The 16,716-nt window shown below is 43.4% G+C and overlaps 1 protein-coding gene across 1 annotated transcript in view; it reads left to right on the top strand.

Annotated features, from left to right (window-relative positions):
• Window positions 1–16,716, top strand: part of zfyve28 (zinc finger, FYVE domain containing 28) — a 294,791-nt gene that overhangs the window by 205,234 nt on the left and 72,841 nt on the right. Inside the window, exon 6 of the mRNA XM_068029222.1 lies at window positions 7,184–7,273. Coding sequence (XP_067885323.1) covers window positions 7,184–7,273 — 90 coding nt within the window. The remainder of the gene's footprint in view (window positions 1–7,183; window positions 7,274–16,716) is intronic.

The following is a 16,716-nucleotide window of genomic DNA, read 5'->3' as shown; positions in this document are numbered from 1 at the left end:
ATTTTCGAGGAGGATCTGCCGACTGAGGCACTGTGGGTTGAGGTCAGGAACAGGAAAGGAGCAGTCACCTTGATGGGAGTTTTCTATAGGCCCCCCAATAGCAGCAGGGAGGTGGAAGAGCAGATTGGGAAACAGATTTTGGAAAGGAGCAGAAGTCACAGGGTAGTAATTATGGGGGATTTCAACTTCCCAAATATTGATTGGCAACTCTTTAGATCGAATAGTTTGGATGGGGTAGTGTTTGTGCAGTATGTCCAGGAAGCTTTTCTGACTCAGTATGTAGACTGCCCGACCAGAGGGGAGGCAATATTGGATTTGGTACTAGGTAATGAACCAGGGCAAGTGATAGAGCTGTTGGTGGGCGAGCACTTTGGAGATAGTGATCACAATTCTGTAGCATTCACTGTGGTAATGGAGAGGGATAGGTATGTGCAACAGGGCAAGGTTTACAATTGGGGGAAGGGTAGATATGATGCTGTCAGGCAGGAACTGAGGAGCATAAGTTGGGAGCATATGCTGGCAGGGAAGGGCACGGTCGAAATGTGGAACTTTTTCAAGGAGCAGATAGTAGGGGCCATTGATAAGCATGTCCCTGTCAGACAGGGAAGGGATGGTCATGTGAGGGAACCGTGGTTGACAAGAGAGGTTGAGAGTCTTGTTAGGAAGAAGAAGGATGCGTATATAAAGTTGAGGAAAAAGGGCACAGGCATAGCTCTGGAGGGATACAAGATGGCCAGGAAGGATCTGAAGAAAGGGATTAGGAGAGCTAAGAGAGGGCATGAAAAATGCTTGGCGGGTAGGATAAAAGAAAACCCCAAGGCCTTTTACGCGTATGTCAGAAATATGAGGATGACTAGGGGGACCGTAGGTCCGGTCAAGGACAATAGCGGGAGACTGTGTGTTGAGCCGGAAGAGATAAGTGAGGTTTTGAATGAGTACTTCTCTTCGGTATTTACGAATGAGAAGGGGTGTATTACTGAAGAGGACGGTGTGAAACAGACTGGTAAGCTCGAGGAAGTGCTCGTTAGGAGGGAAGATGTGTTGGGGTTTTTGAATAACTTGAAGATAGACAAGTCTCCCGGGCCTGACGGGGTATATCCAAGGATGTTATGGGAAGCAAGGGATGAAATTGCAGAGCCGCTGGCAATGATCTTTTCATCTTCTCTGCTGACGGGGGTGGTACCAGGTGATTGGAGGGTGGCAAATGTTGTGCCCCTGTTCAAGAAAGGGAATAGGAACAACCCTGGGAATTACAGGCCAGTTAGTCTTACTTCGGTGGTAGGCAAGTTGATGGAAAAGGTGCTGAGGGATAGGATTTCTGAGCATCTGGAAAGACACTGCTTGATTCGGGACAGTCAGCACGGTTTTGTGAGGGGTAGGTCTTGCCTCACAAGCCTGATTGAATTCTTTGAGCAGGTGACCAAGCAAGTGGATGAGGGTAAACCAGTGGATGTGGTGTACATGGATTTTAGTAAGGCATTTGATAAGGTCCCCCATGGTAGACTTATGGAGAAAGTCAGGAGGCATGGGATAGTGGGGAATGTGGCCAGTTGGATTAAGAATTGGCTAACTGATAGAAGGCAGAGAGTGGTCTTAGATGGTAAATACTCAGCCTGGAGCCCAGTTACCAGTGGCGTGCCGCAGGGATCAGTTCTGGGTCCTCTCCTGTTTGTGATTTTTATTAACGACTTGGATGAGGAAGTCGAAGGGTGGGTCAGTAAATTTGCAGATGATACAAAGGTTGGTGGAGTTGTGGATACCGAGGAGGGCTATTGTCGTCTGCAAAGGGACTTGGATAGGTTGCAGTGCTGGGCTGAAAAGTGGCAGATGGAGTTTAACCCTGAAAAGTGTGAGGTCGTCCATTTTGGAAGGACAAACATGAATGCAAAATACTGGGTTAACGGTAGGGTTCTTGGGCATGTGGAGGAGCAGAGAGACCTTGGGGTCTATGTGCATAGATCATTGAAAGTTGCAACTCAAGTGGATAGGGCTGTGAAGAAGGCATATGGGGTGTTAGCGTTCATTAGCAGAGGGATTGAATTTAAGAGCCGTGAGGTGATGATGCAGCTGTACAGGACCTTGGTAAGGCCTCATTTGGAGTACTGTGTGCAGTTCTGGTCGCCTCATTTTAGGAAGGATGTGGAAGCCTTGGAGAGGGTGCAGAGGAGATTTACCAGGATGTTGCCTGGAATGGAGAATAAGTCTTACGAGGAAAGGCTGAACATTCTAGGCCTCTTCTCATTAGAAAGGAGAAGGATGAGGGGTGACATGATAGAGGTTTATAAGATGATCAGGGGAATAGATAGGGTAGACAGTCAGAAACTTTTTCCCCGGGTGGAGCAAAGCGTTACAAGGGGTCATAAATTTAAGGTGAAGGGTGGGAGATATAAGGGGGATGTCAGGGGAAGGTTCTTTACCCAGAGAGTGGTCGAGGCATGGAATGCCTTGCCCGGGGAAGTTGTTGAGTCAGAAACTTTAGGGACTTTCAAAAGGCTTTTGGATAGGTATATGGATAAAGGAGAATGATGGGGTATAGATTAAATTGTCCTTGACAGAGGACAAAGGATCGGCACAACATTGTGGGCCGAAGGGCCTGTTCTGTGCTGTATGTTCTATGTTCTATGAGGTTGTAGACCGATATAGATAGGTTGAATGAGTGGGCAGAAATCTGGCAGATGGAGTAGAATGTGGAAAAATGTGAAGTTGTTCACTTTGGCAGAAAGAATAAAAAAAGCAGAGTATTTCCTAAACGGACAGTGACTGCAGAATTCCAAGGTGAAGAGGGATCAAGGTGTTCTAGTGCATGATTCACAAAAGGTTCGTATGCAGGTACAGCAAGTCATAAAGAAGGCTCATGGGTTGTTATGAGAGGAATTGAAAATAAAAGTAAAGATGTGATGCTATGTTATACAGGGCATTGGTGAGTCCACATCTTGACTACTGTGTGCAGTTTTGGTCTCCTTATTTAAGGAAGGATGTAAATGCTTTAGAGGAGGTTTACTAGATTGATACCTGGAATGAGCGGGTTGTCTTACGAAGAAAGATTGGGCGTATTTTCACTGGAGTTTAGAAGAGTGAGGGGAGATGATTGAAGTATACAAGATCCTGAATGGTCTTGACAAGGTAAAAAGGATGTTTCTTCCTGTGACTGAGTCCATAACTAGGGGGAACTATTATAAAATTAGGGGTCGCCCTTTTAGGACAGAGTACTGTATGCAGCTTTGGTCCCCTTACCTTAGGAAGGATATTATTGCCATAGAAGGTGTATAACAAAGGTTCACCAGACTTGTTCCCGGGATGACAGGCCTGTCCTAGTAGGAGAGATTGGGGAAACTGGGTCTGTATTCTCTAGAGTTTTGAAGAATGAGGGGTGATCTCACTGAAACCTACAAAATACTTCAAGGGATAGACAGGGTAGATGCAGGTATGATGTTTACCCTGGTTGGGAGTCTAGAACCAGGGGACACTATTTCAAAATAAGAGGGAAGCCACTTAGGACAGAGATGAGGAGAAATTCCTTTACTTGGAGGGTTGTGAATCTTTGAAATTCTCTACGCAAAAGGTAGAAGGTCAGTCATTGAGTATGTTTAAATCAGAGATTGACAGATTTCTAAATACCGATGACAAAGAGATATGGGGATAGTGTGGGGAAAAAGGCATTGAAGTGGATTATCAGCCATGATCATATGGTGGGGCAGGCTCGATGGGCTGAATGGCCTACTCCTGCTCCTATTTTCCCATGAGGAGAAATTTTTTCTCTGAGTGTTGTGCGACTTTGGAACTCTGCTTCAGAAGGTGGTGGAGGTGGGGTCATTGAACATTTTTAAGGCGGAGATATATAGATTTTTGTTTGGCAAGGGATTCCAAGGGTCATCGGGGGAAGATGGGAGTGTGGAATTTGAGACACGAACAGCTCTGCCATGATCTTATTGAATGGTGGAGCAGGTTCGAGGCGCTGAATGACCTACTACTCCGAATTCGTATGCTCCTATGTATGTTCCAAGGAAAACAGTCCCCGCTTCTCTAATCTATTCATGTAACTGAAGTTCCTCATCCTTGGAACCATTCTTGTGAATCTTTTCTGTACCCTCCCTAATGCCTTCACATCTTTCCTAAAGGAAACAATGCTCCAGTTGAGGCCGAACCAGTCTTCTGTACAAATTTAATGTAACTTCCTTGCTTTTGTACTCTGTACCCCATTGATAAAGCCCAGGATACTGTATGCTTTATTAACCACTCTCTCAACCTGTCCTGCCATCTTCAATGATTTTATGCACAGGTCCCACTGCTCCTGCACCTCCTTTAGAATTGCACCCTTTATTTTATATTGTCTCTCCATGTTCTTCCTACCATAGTGAATCACTTCACATTTCTCTGCATTTAATTTCATCTGCCACTTGTCTGCTTATTCCACCAACTTGTCTGCGTCCTTTGGAAGTTGTACGCTGTCCTCCTCACAATTCACAATGTTTCCAAGTTTTGTATCATTCTCAAATTTTGAAATTGTTCCCTGTATACCAAGGTCCAGATCATTAATATATATCAGGAAGAGTAAGGGTCCGAACACTGACCCCTGGGGAACTCCGCTACAAACGTTCCTCCAATCCCCAAAACACTGATTAATCACTACTGTCTGCTTCCTATCACTCAGCCAATTTCGTATCCATGTTGCTACTGTATCTTTTATTTCATGAGCTATAAATTTGCTCAAGTCTGTTGTGCGACACTTTATCAAATGTCTTTCGGAAGTCCATGTACACCACACACCAACAACACTGCCCTCATCAACACTTTTTAAAAAATGTTCATGGGATGTGGGCGTCACTGGCAAGGCCAGCATTGATTACCCATCCCTAATTGCCCTAACCTGAGTGGCTTGCTAGGCCATTTCAGAGAGCAGATAAAAGTCAACCACATCGCTGTGGATCTGGAGTCACATGTAGGCCAGACCAGATAGGGACGATAGATTTCCTTCCCTAAAGGACATTAGTGAACCAGATGGGTTTTTATGTAATCAATCGTTTCATTGCACTATTACAGATACTAGCTTTCAATTTCAGATTTTTATTATTTAATTGAATTTATCAATTAATTGAATTTAACTTCTATCAGCTGCCATGGTGGAATTTGAACCAGTGTCCCCAGGACATTCGACTTGGCCTCTGGATTACAACTTCAGTGACATTACCACTACAACAGGCAGAAACCTTCATAACATTTAAAAAGTACTTAGAGTATGCATTTGAAGTGCCGTAATCTACAAGGCTACGCACCAATAGCTGAGAAGTGGGTTTTGGCTGGTTGGTCTAATCTTGATGGCCGGTGTGAACACGATGGGCTGATTGGCCTCCTTCAATGCTGTAAATTTCGATGATTGTATCAATTGTATTCAGTAGAGGTTTGCAATATATTTGTCATGCTGCTTTGATGTATGACGAGCCGAAAGGGTGTTTTGTAACAAAAACAGAAAGTGCTGGAAATACTCAGCAGGCCTGGCAGCATCTGTGGAGAGAGGAACAGAGTTAACGTTTTAGGTCTGTGATCTTTCATCAGAACTGGCAAAGGTTAGAAATCTATTGGGCTTTGAGCAAGGGGAAGGGAGGAAGAAGAACAAAAGGAAATGTCTGTGATGGGGCAGAGGGAAGGAGCGATTAAATGACAGAGATGTCACGGAATAAAAGGCAAAGCATTAGTCCAAAGAGAGTGTTAATGGCAGATTGCTGGCCTGGCCAGCGACGCCCACATCCCATGAGACGAATAAAGAAAAAACAATGAAAAATTAACAGCTCTGTCCGAAAGCAAAAACATTAAAAAAAAATTAAACTGTAACATAGTTTTAAAAAAAAGAACACTATCAAAATGGACATTATGGTCTGAAATTGTTGAACTCCATGCTGAGTCCAGAAGGCTGTAGAGTGTCTTATTGGAAGCTGATGTGCTGTTCCCCGAGCTTGCATTGAGCTTCTCTGGAACACTGCAGAAGGCTAAGGATAGAAATATGGGTGCGAGACCAGGGTGGTGAATTAAAATGGCAAGCAACCAGAAGCTCGGGGCTCATGCTTGCGGACTGAGTGGAGGTATTCCGTAAAGTGGTCACACAATATGCGTTCGGTCTCCCCAGTGTCTAATGTCTGACAACAGGTCCTGAATCAGTGGAATAGAGTATGACAGTTATTTGTTGCTATACAGCTGTGCCCAGAGATTGAAATGTTTTATTCACAATTACACACTGTTTGCTCTCAATTGATACTTGTAAAAATCGAAAGAAAGCTGAACTTATGGGTGCTTTTCATCATAGATGCTTTTGTTGAACGACTTACAACCTTTTTTTAAATAGGGAGAGGTTTGAGATATTTTCCAGTGAGTTGATACTGGAACAAAGTTGTTTTCCATCTTAAGTGAATGTTATTTCATCCTTATAGTGGTGACCAAGTAATTTAAACAGTTTGCTGAAATTTGAAGTATGAGACACGAACTGGCATTTCAACTGGGATTGAAATGGGGCCAGGAAGAAAACTTTGATAACATAATAAAAAAAAACTCATTTGAATAGGGAGCGACAGAAAGAATTTGTCAAAGGCACCAAGTTGTGCTGTGGCAATTTAGAACAATTAATTTTAAAATAGCACACTCCATCTACAAGATATACCTAAAAGGTACTGTGTACACTTTTTCAGGCTTGAACTGTTTGGCTAATACAAGCCTGGGAGAGGGAGAAGACATGTTTCTCAAATAGCCCAAAGTACCATATGAGATGAATGACTTTGAAGTGCATTAACTGTAATGAAGACAAATTAGGTCATTAGGTTGCCAGTAATATCACACAACCAGTAGTGAGATGAATGACCAGTTGAAATATCTCTCTCTCTCTCTCTCTCTCTCTTGTTTTGGTGATGGTAATTTTAGGGGACAGAAAAATGTTGGTCAGGACTCCTGCTGTACTTTGGATAATGTCATGGGCTCTTGAAGATTTTCCAGAATTGACAGACTGGGCCTTGGTTTACAAACATTGCCCAAGATTTAGATTAAGCTAAGAACGAAAGGAAGGAGAAATAAAAGTGAGTGGGGGATGGGACAGGGCCCCGTGGGTTGACGTTTGTGTTGTACATTGGAGTGAAATGCTCTCGACTGCTTTCATAGTTTATTATGTATTATAAAAATCTAACTCTGAAATTATCTGTAGGGCCTTAAAGCTTGGATACCTCACACAAGATTTGATTGATGACTACGAGCCAGCATTAATGTTTACAATTCCAAGACTAGCCATTGTCTGGTACGTATTCCAAAAGTAATATTTTTTTTATACAACATTACAACTGTTGATGGTTCTAGTCCATTTGGGAAGTTATAATTTAGTCATTTCAAAAAATGTTGTAGCCACCAACTAGACCACATAATGTTACCAACATCCTGTGGGGGGTCATCATTGACCAGAAACTGAACTGGACCAGCCACATAAATGTTGTGGCTACAAAAGCAGGTCAGAGGCTAGCACTTCAGCAAACTGTAATTCATCACCTGTCTCTCCAAAGCCTGTCCACCATCTACAAGGTACAAGTCAGGAGTGTGATGGAATACTGTCCACTTGCCTAGATAGGTGCAGCTCCAACAATACTCAAGAAACTCGGTACCATCTAGGACAAAGCAGCCTGCTTGATTGGCACCACCTTCAACATTCACTTCCTTCACCACTGACACACAGTGGCAGCAGTAGGTACCACCTATAAGATGCACTGCAGAAACTCACCAAGGCTCCTTCGACAGCACCTTCCAAACCCGCAACCTCTACCACCTAGATGGACAAGGGCAGCAGATACATGGGAACACCATCACTTGCAAGTTCCCCTCCAAGTCGCACACCATCCTGACTTAGAATTATATTGCTGTTCCTTCACTCCCACTGGGTCAAAATCCTGGAACTCCCTTCCTAACAGCGGTGATTTTTTTTTTGTTTGTTTATGTGAAGGCTTTATTCAAGCAGGCTGCCTGGAATGTGTCTGGAGTTGTCTTAGTTACCTACCCCACAGGAACTGCAGGGATTCAGGAAGGCATCTCACTACCTTCTCGAGGGCAATTAGGGATGGGCAATAAATGCTGGCCTGGCCAGTGAAGCCTACATCCCATGAATGAATTTTAAAAAAAAGTTAAGATCCGATTTCCCTTGATTGCATCATTCAGCAACAGCAGTTTGAATTTATGTAGTGCCTTCAATATCGTACCCAATGATGTCAGTTGGATCATCCAACCAAGGAGAGGTCAGGCACTGCAAGCACTGTTCTTGAAGATGAGAAAAATCAGAAATAGAGTGTCGTCTTGCTGCTCCATTGTACCACTTCACATCTAGGTACTAGGCAATGGGAGGCAGAGTTGATTATTTGTATGCCTTCTGATTTGAAGAGTGGTGCATGTTGACGGGACCCTGAGGAAGAACGAGGTAACAAGTGTGGGACAAAATTGAGTGAACTATATATAGTATTTTTTTTAAATACTTTTCCTCTTCCCTCTTTACTATTTTACATATTTAATTTTTTAGACTGTGTAAGGGTTATAATGTCAGCGTACTGTTGCAAAGTCATTTGGACCTTCAAATTACTCGGGTAATAGCGTACCAAAATGATGATCTTAAATTCCTCTTGTGTTAGAGACATTTTCCAATAAATCGATTAGTGGCTCTGCTAAAGTAGACCATAGAATTTGTATGCAACCATGCTGTGTTCACTACTATTATCATATGGTGTAGGATAAGGCAGCTCACCAACACCTTCTCAAGGGCAATTAAGGATGGGCGATAAATGCTGACCTAGCCAGCGACACCCACATCCCATGAACAAATAATTTTTAAAAATTCAGAGTTATCGACTGTAAAGGAGTAAAATGGTTGATATTACTGAAATTTACCACTTTTTGGAGAACATGATTGTTTTAGAACTGCACACTATTTGGGCAGAGAAATTCTTGTGACTTGGCACCAGTAAACCAGTGAACATGAAACGAGCATAAGAGAAGAGCAAGAATGGAAGATCCAGCTCTTAGACACTGTAGAGTCTATGAGCTATGCAAGAAAGGCAAACTCCTAATGCCTGAAGGAACAGAAGTCAAAATCGTTTGGCAATAAACCAAATAATGAAGAAGATCGCAATCAAAGTCAGCTGGTTTCTCTTCTGCTTCCACTTGAGCAGCCAGACTCCTCTGTACTGGGTGCAAGCATATGCCAATAACAAATGGGAATAGACCTGTTGATTCATTGAGACTATCCCATACTGTCATGGTGCAACTTAAGCATGTCATGACCCTCATGTGCGCACCCACCTCTCCTAACTAGGTAGTTTCTCAATCTATTGGACAAAAAGTAGTACCTAGAGTCATAGTCATTTACAGCATAGAACGAGTCCATGCCGGATTTCCGCGGAACAATCTAGTGACTTCCGCTCCTCAGCTTGCTCTCCGTAGCCCTGCAAGTTTATTTCCTTCAAGTGCCCGTCCAATTTCCTTTTGAAATCATTGTCTCCGCTTCCATCACCCTTGTGCGCAGCAAGTTTCAGGTCATTACCACTTGCTGCTTTTTTTTTTTTAAAGTTCTTCCTCAAATTCCCCCTGTATCTCTTGCCCAAAACGTTCAATCTGTGCTTCTTAAGCTGAACTGACAGCACAAGGACTGTCATAATCTTGTGCACCTCTACCTCCCCTCAATCGCCTTAGTTCCAGGGAGAACAACCCCAGCTTTTCCAACCTAACCTTGTAACTAAATTCCCCTTTCTGGAACCATTCTGGTAAGGCTCTTCTGTACCCTCTTAGCTATAGCCTCAAAGCAGTATCTTTGCTTAGGTCATAGGTCCAGATGGGATAGGAAAGGCAGCTCTTGGTATCTGTTCACTCCCAATTTACCAAGTGCCTGTCTATATAGATATATAGTATATATAATGAGCTATGCTAATTAGTGTTAGTGTAAAGGCCTGGACAACGTATGCCAGCCAAGAGCGACGTCTCAATTCATTCCATCTTCGCTGCCTTCGGAGAATACTTGGCATCAGGTGGCAGGACTATATCTCCAACACAGAAGTCCTTGAAGCGGCCAACATCCCCAGCTTATACACACTACTGAGTCAGCGGCGCTTGAGATGGCTTGGCCATGTGAGCCGCATGGAAGATGGCAGGATCCCCAAAGACACATTGTACAGCGAGCTCGCCACTGGTATCAGACCCACCGGCCGTCCATGTCTCCGTTATAAAGACGTCTGCAAACGCGACATGAAATCGTGTGACATTGATCACAAGTCGTGGGAGTCAGTTGCCAGCATTCGCCAGAGCTGGCGGGCAGCCATAAAGACAGGGCTAAATTGTGGCGAGTCGAAGAGACTTAGTAGTTGGCAGGAAAAAAGACAGAGGCACAAGGGGAGAGCCAACTGTGCAACAGCCCCAACAAACAAATTTCTCTGCAGCACCTGTGGAAGAGCCTGTCACTCCAGAATTGGCCTTTATAGCCACTCCAGGCGCTGCTTCACAAACCACTGACCACCTCCAGGCGCGTATCCATTGTCTCTCGAGATAAGGAGGCCCAAAAGAAGAAAGAAAGAATAATGAGCTATGCTAATTAGTGTAAAACATTCTCCAGAAGAGAGTTTTTTTTTAAATAATGCCAAATTTACCCTAACATTGTCACTGATGTGATTCTCACCAGTAAAACTAATATATTAAGTTTGTTAGAAACATTCTTTTGTGCTTATCAAGGATATTGGTGCTGGGAATGGAACATTTTTGTCCATTTTGGGCACTGGGTGTCGGCATCAAGCATTCTTGTTGGGTTTAACAAGATACATAGGGAGTAGCAAAAAGCAAAATGCTGCAGATGCATTGAAATGATAGAAAATGAAAAGACTCAACCAGTCAGGCAGAATCTGTGGAAACAGCAACGTAGGGTTAATGTTTCAGATCGATGACTCAGAATGGGTATTCCTTTGACTTTTCCCATTACGGAAGGATCTTCTACTGCTGCAGTGTGCTGCTTTTATATTTATCGCACCAGCCATGAATGAGATTACCAAATGATGATCAGTTGCATACTGTGAGGCTGTGCCCACTTGAAATTCAATTAATGTTGTTCCAACTCGTTTTGCATCAGGCCCTTGCAGCAAGGTCTTGGGCTGAGTCCAGACTCAGGCCCAGTGTAACTCAATTCTATGACCTAGTTCATAGAATCTTGCAACACAGAAAGAGGCCATTTGGCCCATCATCCAGTGGCTAGCACCGCAGCCTCACAGCTCCAGCAACCCGGGTTCGGTTCTGGGTACTGCCAGTGCGGAGTTTGCAAGTTCTCCCTCTGACCACGTGGGTTCCTCCCACATGCCAAAGACTTGCAGGTTGATAGGTAAATTGGCCATTGTAAAAATTGCCCCTAGTGTAGGTAGGTGGTAGGAGAATTGAGGGAAGGTGGGGATGTGAAAGGGAAAAAAATGGGATTAACGTAGGATTGGTATAAATGGGTGGTTGATGGTCGGCACGGACTCATTGGGCCAAAGGGCCTGTTTCGGTGCTGTATTTCTCTATGACTGTATAACCTTTGCTGGCTCTTTGAAAGAGCTGTCCAGTTAGTCCCACTTACCTGCTCTTTCCCCATAGTCCTGCATGTTTTTCATTTTCAGCTATATATCCAATTCCCTTTTGGAAGTTACTATTGAATCTACTTTCACCACCCTTTCAGGCAGTGCATTTCAGATCATCATCCTCACTGCATTTAAAAATAAATTCTTGTCTCCCCTCTGGTTCTTTTGCCGATTACCTAAATCTCTGTTGTCTGGTTACCAAACTGCCTGCCAGTGGAAACAGTTTGTCTTCATTTATTCTATCAAGACTCTTTGCATGCTGTGTTCTAGTTAAGGTTTATGGTAGTAGGTTACAGTATCAAATCCAGTACTGTACACTCTTTTGTTGCTGTTGCTTTAGTCCTGTTTCTCTTTATGGAGGGTTGTAATTTTGCAGTGCCCTTTTAGTTAGTGTGACGGATTATCATGCATGTGTTGTGAAACATTGGTTTTTTTTTGCAGTGCTATCCACTCTTCCATTAGTCAAAAGCTGATTTCATTAGATACAGAACCGCAACGCTCATGAACATGCAATCCTTTCATTGTAACCTCCAGCTATCAGTGTTTCAAATCTTATGTTGCAGGAAATGTTTAGAGCCCCTTGTTTGTACCTGTCTTATTGCTAATCAAGTCAGTTAGTTTCTTAGTTTTTCTGGCTGTTCAAATGGAAACAAACATTTTCTGAAGGCAGATACTGATAGAGAATCACTAAGATCTGGACTACATGTCCCCAAGTGAATTTATTTTTTGGCTATTCTTTGAACTTCCTATTGTGCCTAGAAACCCTAATTCTACCTTCTTTAAAATTGTGAGGATTCAACTGTTAGATCTTGTACACTTCTACAAACAGTCAAACAATCACAGAATCACAGAATAATACAGTGCAGAAGAGGCCCTTCTGCCCATCGAGACCCATCTGCACCGATGCATTAAAGCACCTGACCTGTATACCTAATCCCATTTGCCAGCACTTGGCCCATAGCCTTGAATGTTATGACTTGCCAAGTGCTCATCCAGGTACTTTTTAAAGGATGTGAGGCAGCCTGCATCTACCACCCTCCTAGGCAGGGCATTCCAGACCGTCACCACCCTCTGAGTTCTTCCTCAAATCCCACTTAAATCTCCCGCCCCTCACCTTAAACGTGTGACCCCTCGTAACTGACCCTTCAACTAAGGGGAACAGCTGCTCCCTATCTACCCTGTGCATGCCCCTCATAATCTTGTACACCTCGATCAGGTCACCCCTCAGTCTTCTCTGCTCCAGTGAAAACAACCCAAGCCTATCCAACCTCTCTTCATAGCTTAAATGTTCCATCCCAGGCAACATCCTGGCGAATCGCCTCTGCACCCCCTCCAATGCAATCACATCCTTCCTATAATATGGTGACCAGAATTGCACACAGTACTCCAGCTGTGGCCTTACCAAAGTTCTGTACAACTCCAACATGACCTCCCTGCTTTTGTAATCTATGCCTCGATTAATAAAGGCAAGTGTCCCATCTGCCTTTTTCACCACCCTATTAACCTGCCCCTCTGCCTTCAGAGATCTATGGACAAACACGCCAAGGTCCCTTTGTTCCTCGGAACTTCCCAGTGTCAGGCCATTCATTGAATACTTCCGTGTCACATTACTCATTCCAAAGTGTATCACCTCACACTTTTCAGCGTTAAATTCCATCTGCCACTTTTCTGCCCATTTGACCATCCTGTCTATATCTTCCTGTAACCCAAGACACTCCACCTCACTGTTAACCACTCGGCCAATCTTTGTGTCATCCGCGAACTTACTGATCCTACCCCCCACATAGTCATCTGTGTCATTTATATAAATGACAAACAATAGGGGACCCAGCACAGATCCCTGTGGTACGCCACTGGACATTGGCTTCCAGTCACTAAAACAGCCGTCTGTCATCACTCTCTGTCTCCTGCAGCTAAGCCAATTTTGAATCCACCTTATCAAGTTACCCTGTATCCCATGTGCATTTGCTTTCTTGATAAGTCTCCCATGTGGGACCTTGTCAAAGGCTTTGCTGAAATCCATGTAAACTACATCAACTGCACTACCCTCATCTATAAACCTGGTCACATGCTTAAAAAATTCAATCAAATGCGTTAGGCATGACCTCCCTCTGACAAAGCCATACTGACTATTCCTAATCAAATTTAAAAAAAAAGTTCTTCACATTCTGCCCTGCGTGTCTTTCCCTGAAACCATAAATCTGTAACCCCAAGTCATAGTCATTTAACCATCAGTTAATGGCAACAGCCTTTCTTTTCTACCTTATCTTGTCATAATCTTGCACACCTCTATCAAATCTCCCCTCAGCCTCCTTTGTTCCAAGGAGAACAAACCCATCTTCTCCAACCTAAGCTTGTTGCTAAGATCTCTCATCACTGGAACCATTCTGGTAAATCTCTGCACCTTCTCAAGGACCCTTGCATCCTTCCTAAAGTATGGTGACCAGAACTGAATGCAATACGCTAGTTGGCTCTAACCAGAGCTTTAAAAAAGTTTCAACATAACTTCTCTGCTTTTGTACTTTATGTCTCTATTTATGAAGCCCAGGATCCCATAGTCTTTGCTAATTACTTTCTAAATATGTCCTGCCACCTTCCAAGATTTATACACATGAATCCCCAGGCCACTCTGTTCTGCACACTCTTTAGAACTGTGCCATTAAATCTACATTGCCTTTCCCTAACCCTTCTGCCAAAATGCAACACCTCACACTTGTCTCTATTAAATTCTATTGGCCACTTGTCTGCCCATTCTGCTAGCTTATGTATATCATGTTGCAGTCAGTTGGTATCATCCTCACTGTCCACTGCTCCTCCAAGTTTGGTACCATTGGCAAAGTTTGAAATTTTATCCTGTATTCCAAGATTGAAGTCATTTATATAAATCAAAAACAACAGTAGTCCTAGCACTGACCCTTGGAACACCATTGTCTACCAACCTCCAGTCTGAAAAACAGCCATTTATCATGAATCACTGTTTTCTGTCCTTAAGACAATTTTTTATCCAATTGGACACTGACCCTCCTACTCCATGAGCCTTAGTTTTGTTAACCAGCCTTTTATGGGGTACTTTGTCAAAAGCTTTCTTCAAATCCATCGAGCCAGTATCGATTGCTTTCCCTTCATCGACCTTCTCTGTTACTTCATCAAAAAATTCAAATGCATTAGTTAAGCACAATCTGCCTTTTACACATCTATGCTTGCTCTCCTTAATTAACTCAAACCTCTCCAAGTGCCTATTGATTCCCCCCCCCCCCCCCCCCCCGATCATTTCTAAAACCTTCCTCACCACAGATGTTAAACTGACCAGCCTGTAGTTACTAGGAATGTCCTTACACCCTTTCTTGAATAAGGGTGGGCATATGCCACTTTCCAATCCTCTGGCACCTCCTCCATATCTAGGGAAGGTATGTCCATTCCCACTTCCTTTAGCAACCTGGGATGTAAGCCATCTGGACCAGGCAACTTATCCACTCTAAGCATAGCTAGCTAGTCTTTCCACTACATCCTGCCTATTAATTTTCTCCCCATCCAATAACTCTACCATCTCCCCTTCTACTGATATTTTGTCAGCTTCCTCTTCCTTACTAAATATTGATACAAAATACTCATTGTATTCTATCCATGCCCGCATGTCTTATCATATATCACCCTCTTTGCTCCTAAAGGGACTTCCCCTGCTGCTTACTACTTACATGCTTACTATTTACATGCTGGTGGAAGAACTTTTGGGTTCCCTTTTATGTTAACTGCAATTTTATTATATTTTCTCTTTGACAGTCATATTTTCCTCTTCTCTTCCCCTCTCAAATTTTTGTATTTGGCCTGGCTCTCATTTGAAAAATTGACATGACAAGCATCACACAGACTCTTCTTTTGTTTCATCATATTTTCTATTTCCTTCATCATTTAGGGTGCCCTGACTTTGGTTCTTCTGTATTTCCCCCTTGTTGGAATATACCTCACCTATACCCGAAACATCTCTTTAAAGATTACTCATTCAGTTTTTTCTGTCAATCTTTGGTTCCATTTTACCCTAGCTAGATCCCCCCCTCATCCCATTGAACTTAACTCTCTTCCAATTTAGATGTTCTGCTTTAGATTGTTCCTTGCTCTTCTGCATTACTAGTTTTGAATCTTATGATACAACCATCACTCTTACCCAAGTCTTCCCCTGAGACATTTGGTCCACTTGGCCCACCTCATTCCCCAGCATCAGATCCAGCAATGCCTCTCTCCTCTTGGACAGAGAACATACTGGCCAACTAAGTTCTCCTACAAACATGTGAAGTAGGAGTAGGCCACTTGGCCCCTGCAGCCTGCTCCTGAAAACATTTCAGAAGTTCCTCCCCCTCCTTGCCCCTTCTGTAACGCTATACCAGTTGCTATTGGGTAATTAATGTCCCCCAGTATCACTACTCTAGTTCTTGTATGTCCAGATTTCCCTGCAGATTTGCTGTTGTATCTGTCTCACTATTCGCAGGCCTATTAAATACCATTAGTAGTGTAATCATACCCTTTTGGCTTCTCAACGCTAACCAAATGGATTCTGTCCTTGCCCTCTTAAGGGCATCCTCTTTCCAACTCTACAATATCCAGTAATGCTGTCACAACACCTCCCTTTCTTCTTTCCCTATCTTTTCTGAACACTTAATACTCAAGGATACAAAGCGCCCAGTCCTCACCGTTTTTAAGCCACGTTTCTGTTATTGCCCCTACATCATATTCGTTCGAGGCTATTTGTGCTTGTAGCTGACCAACCTTATTCACCACACTTCGTGTGTGTACATACATGCATTCCAAACATGTCTTTGTAGCCCTTCTTAGTCTGCTGTTAACTAATATTGTACTACTTCCTTCTCTAGTACTATCCAACACTGTCACTTTATGTACCTTATTCCTCTTGTCTACTTTATATGTTGGTGCACATTCCCCCTGCCAGTTTAGTCCCCAGCCACACTAGTGAACGTCCCCATGAGGACATTAGTCCCAGTGGTGTTGAGGTGCAACCTCTCTCTTTTGAATTGGCGTCTCCTGACCCAGAATTGGCGCCAATGCCCCAAGAATCTGAAGCTCTCCCTCCTACACCACCCATCTACCATCCCGAACTGTTACT

The sequence above is a fragment of the Heterodontus francisci genome, chromosome 4 (assembly GCF_036365525.1).
Source record: "Heterodontus francisci isolate sHetFra1 chromosome 4, sHetFra1.hap1, whole genome shotgun sequence".
NCBI lineage: Eukaryota > Metazoa > Chordata > Chondrichthyes > Heterodontiformes > Heterodontidae > Heterodontus > Heterodontus francisci.
Note: the sequence above shows the minus strand (reverse complement) of the source record. Positions and strands in the feature narration are given on the sequence as shown.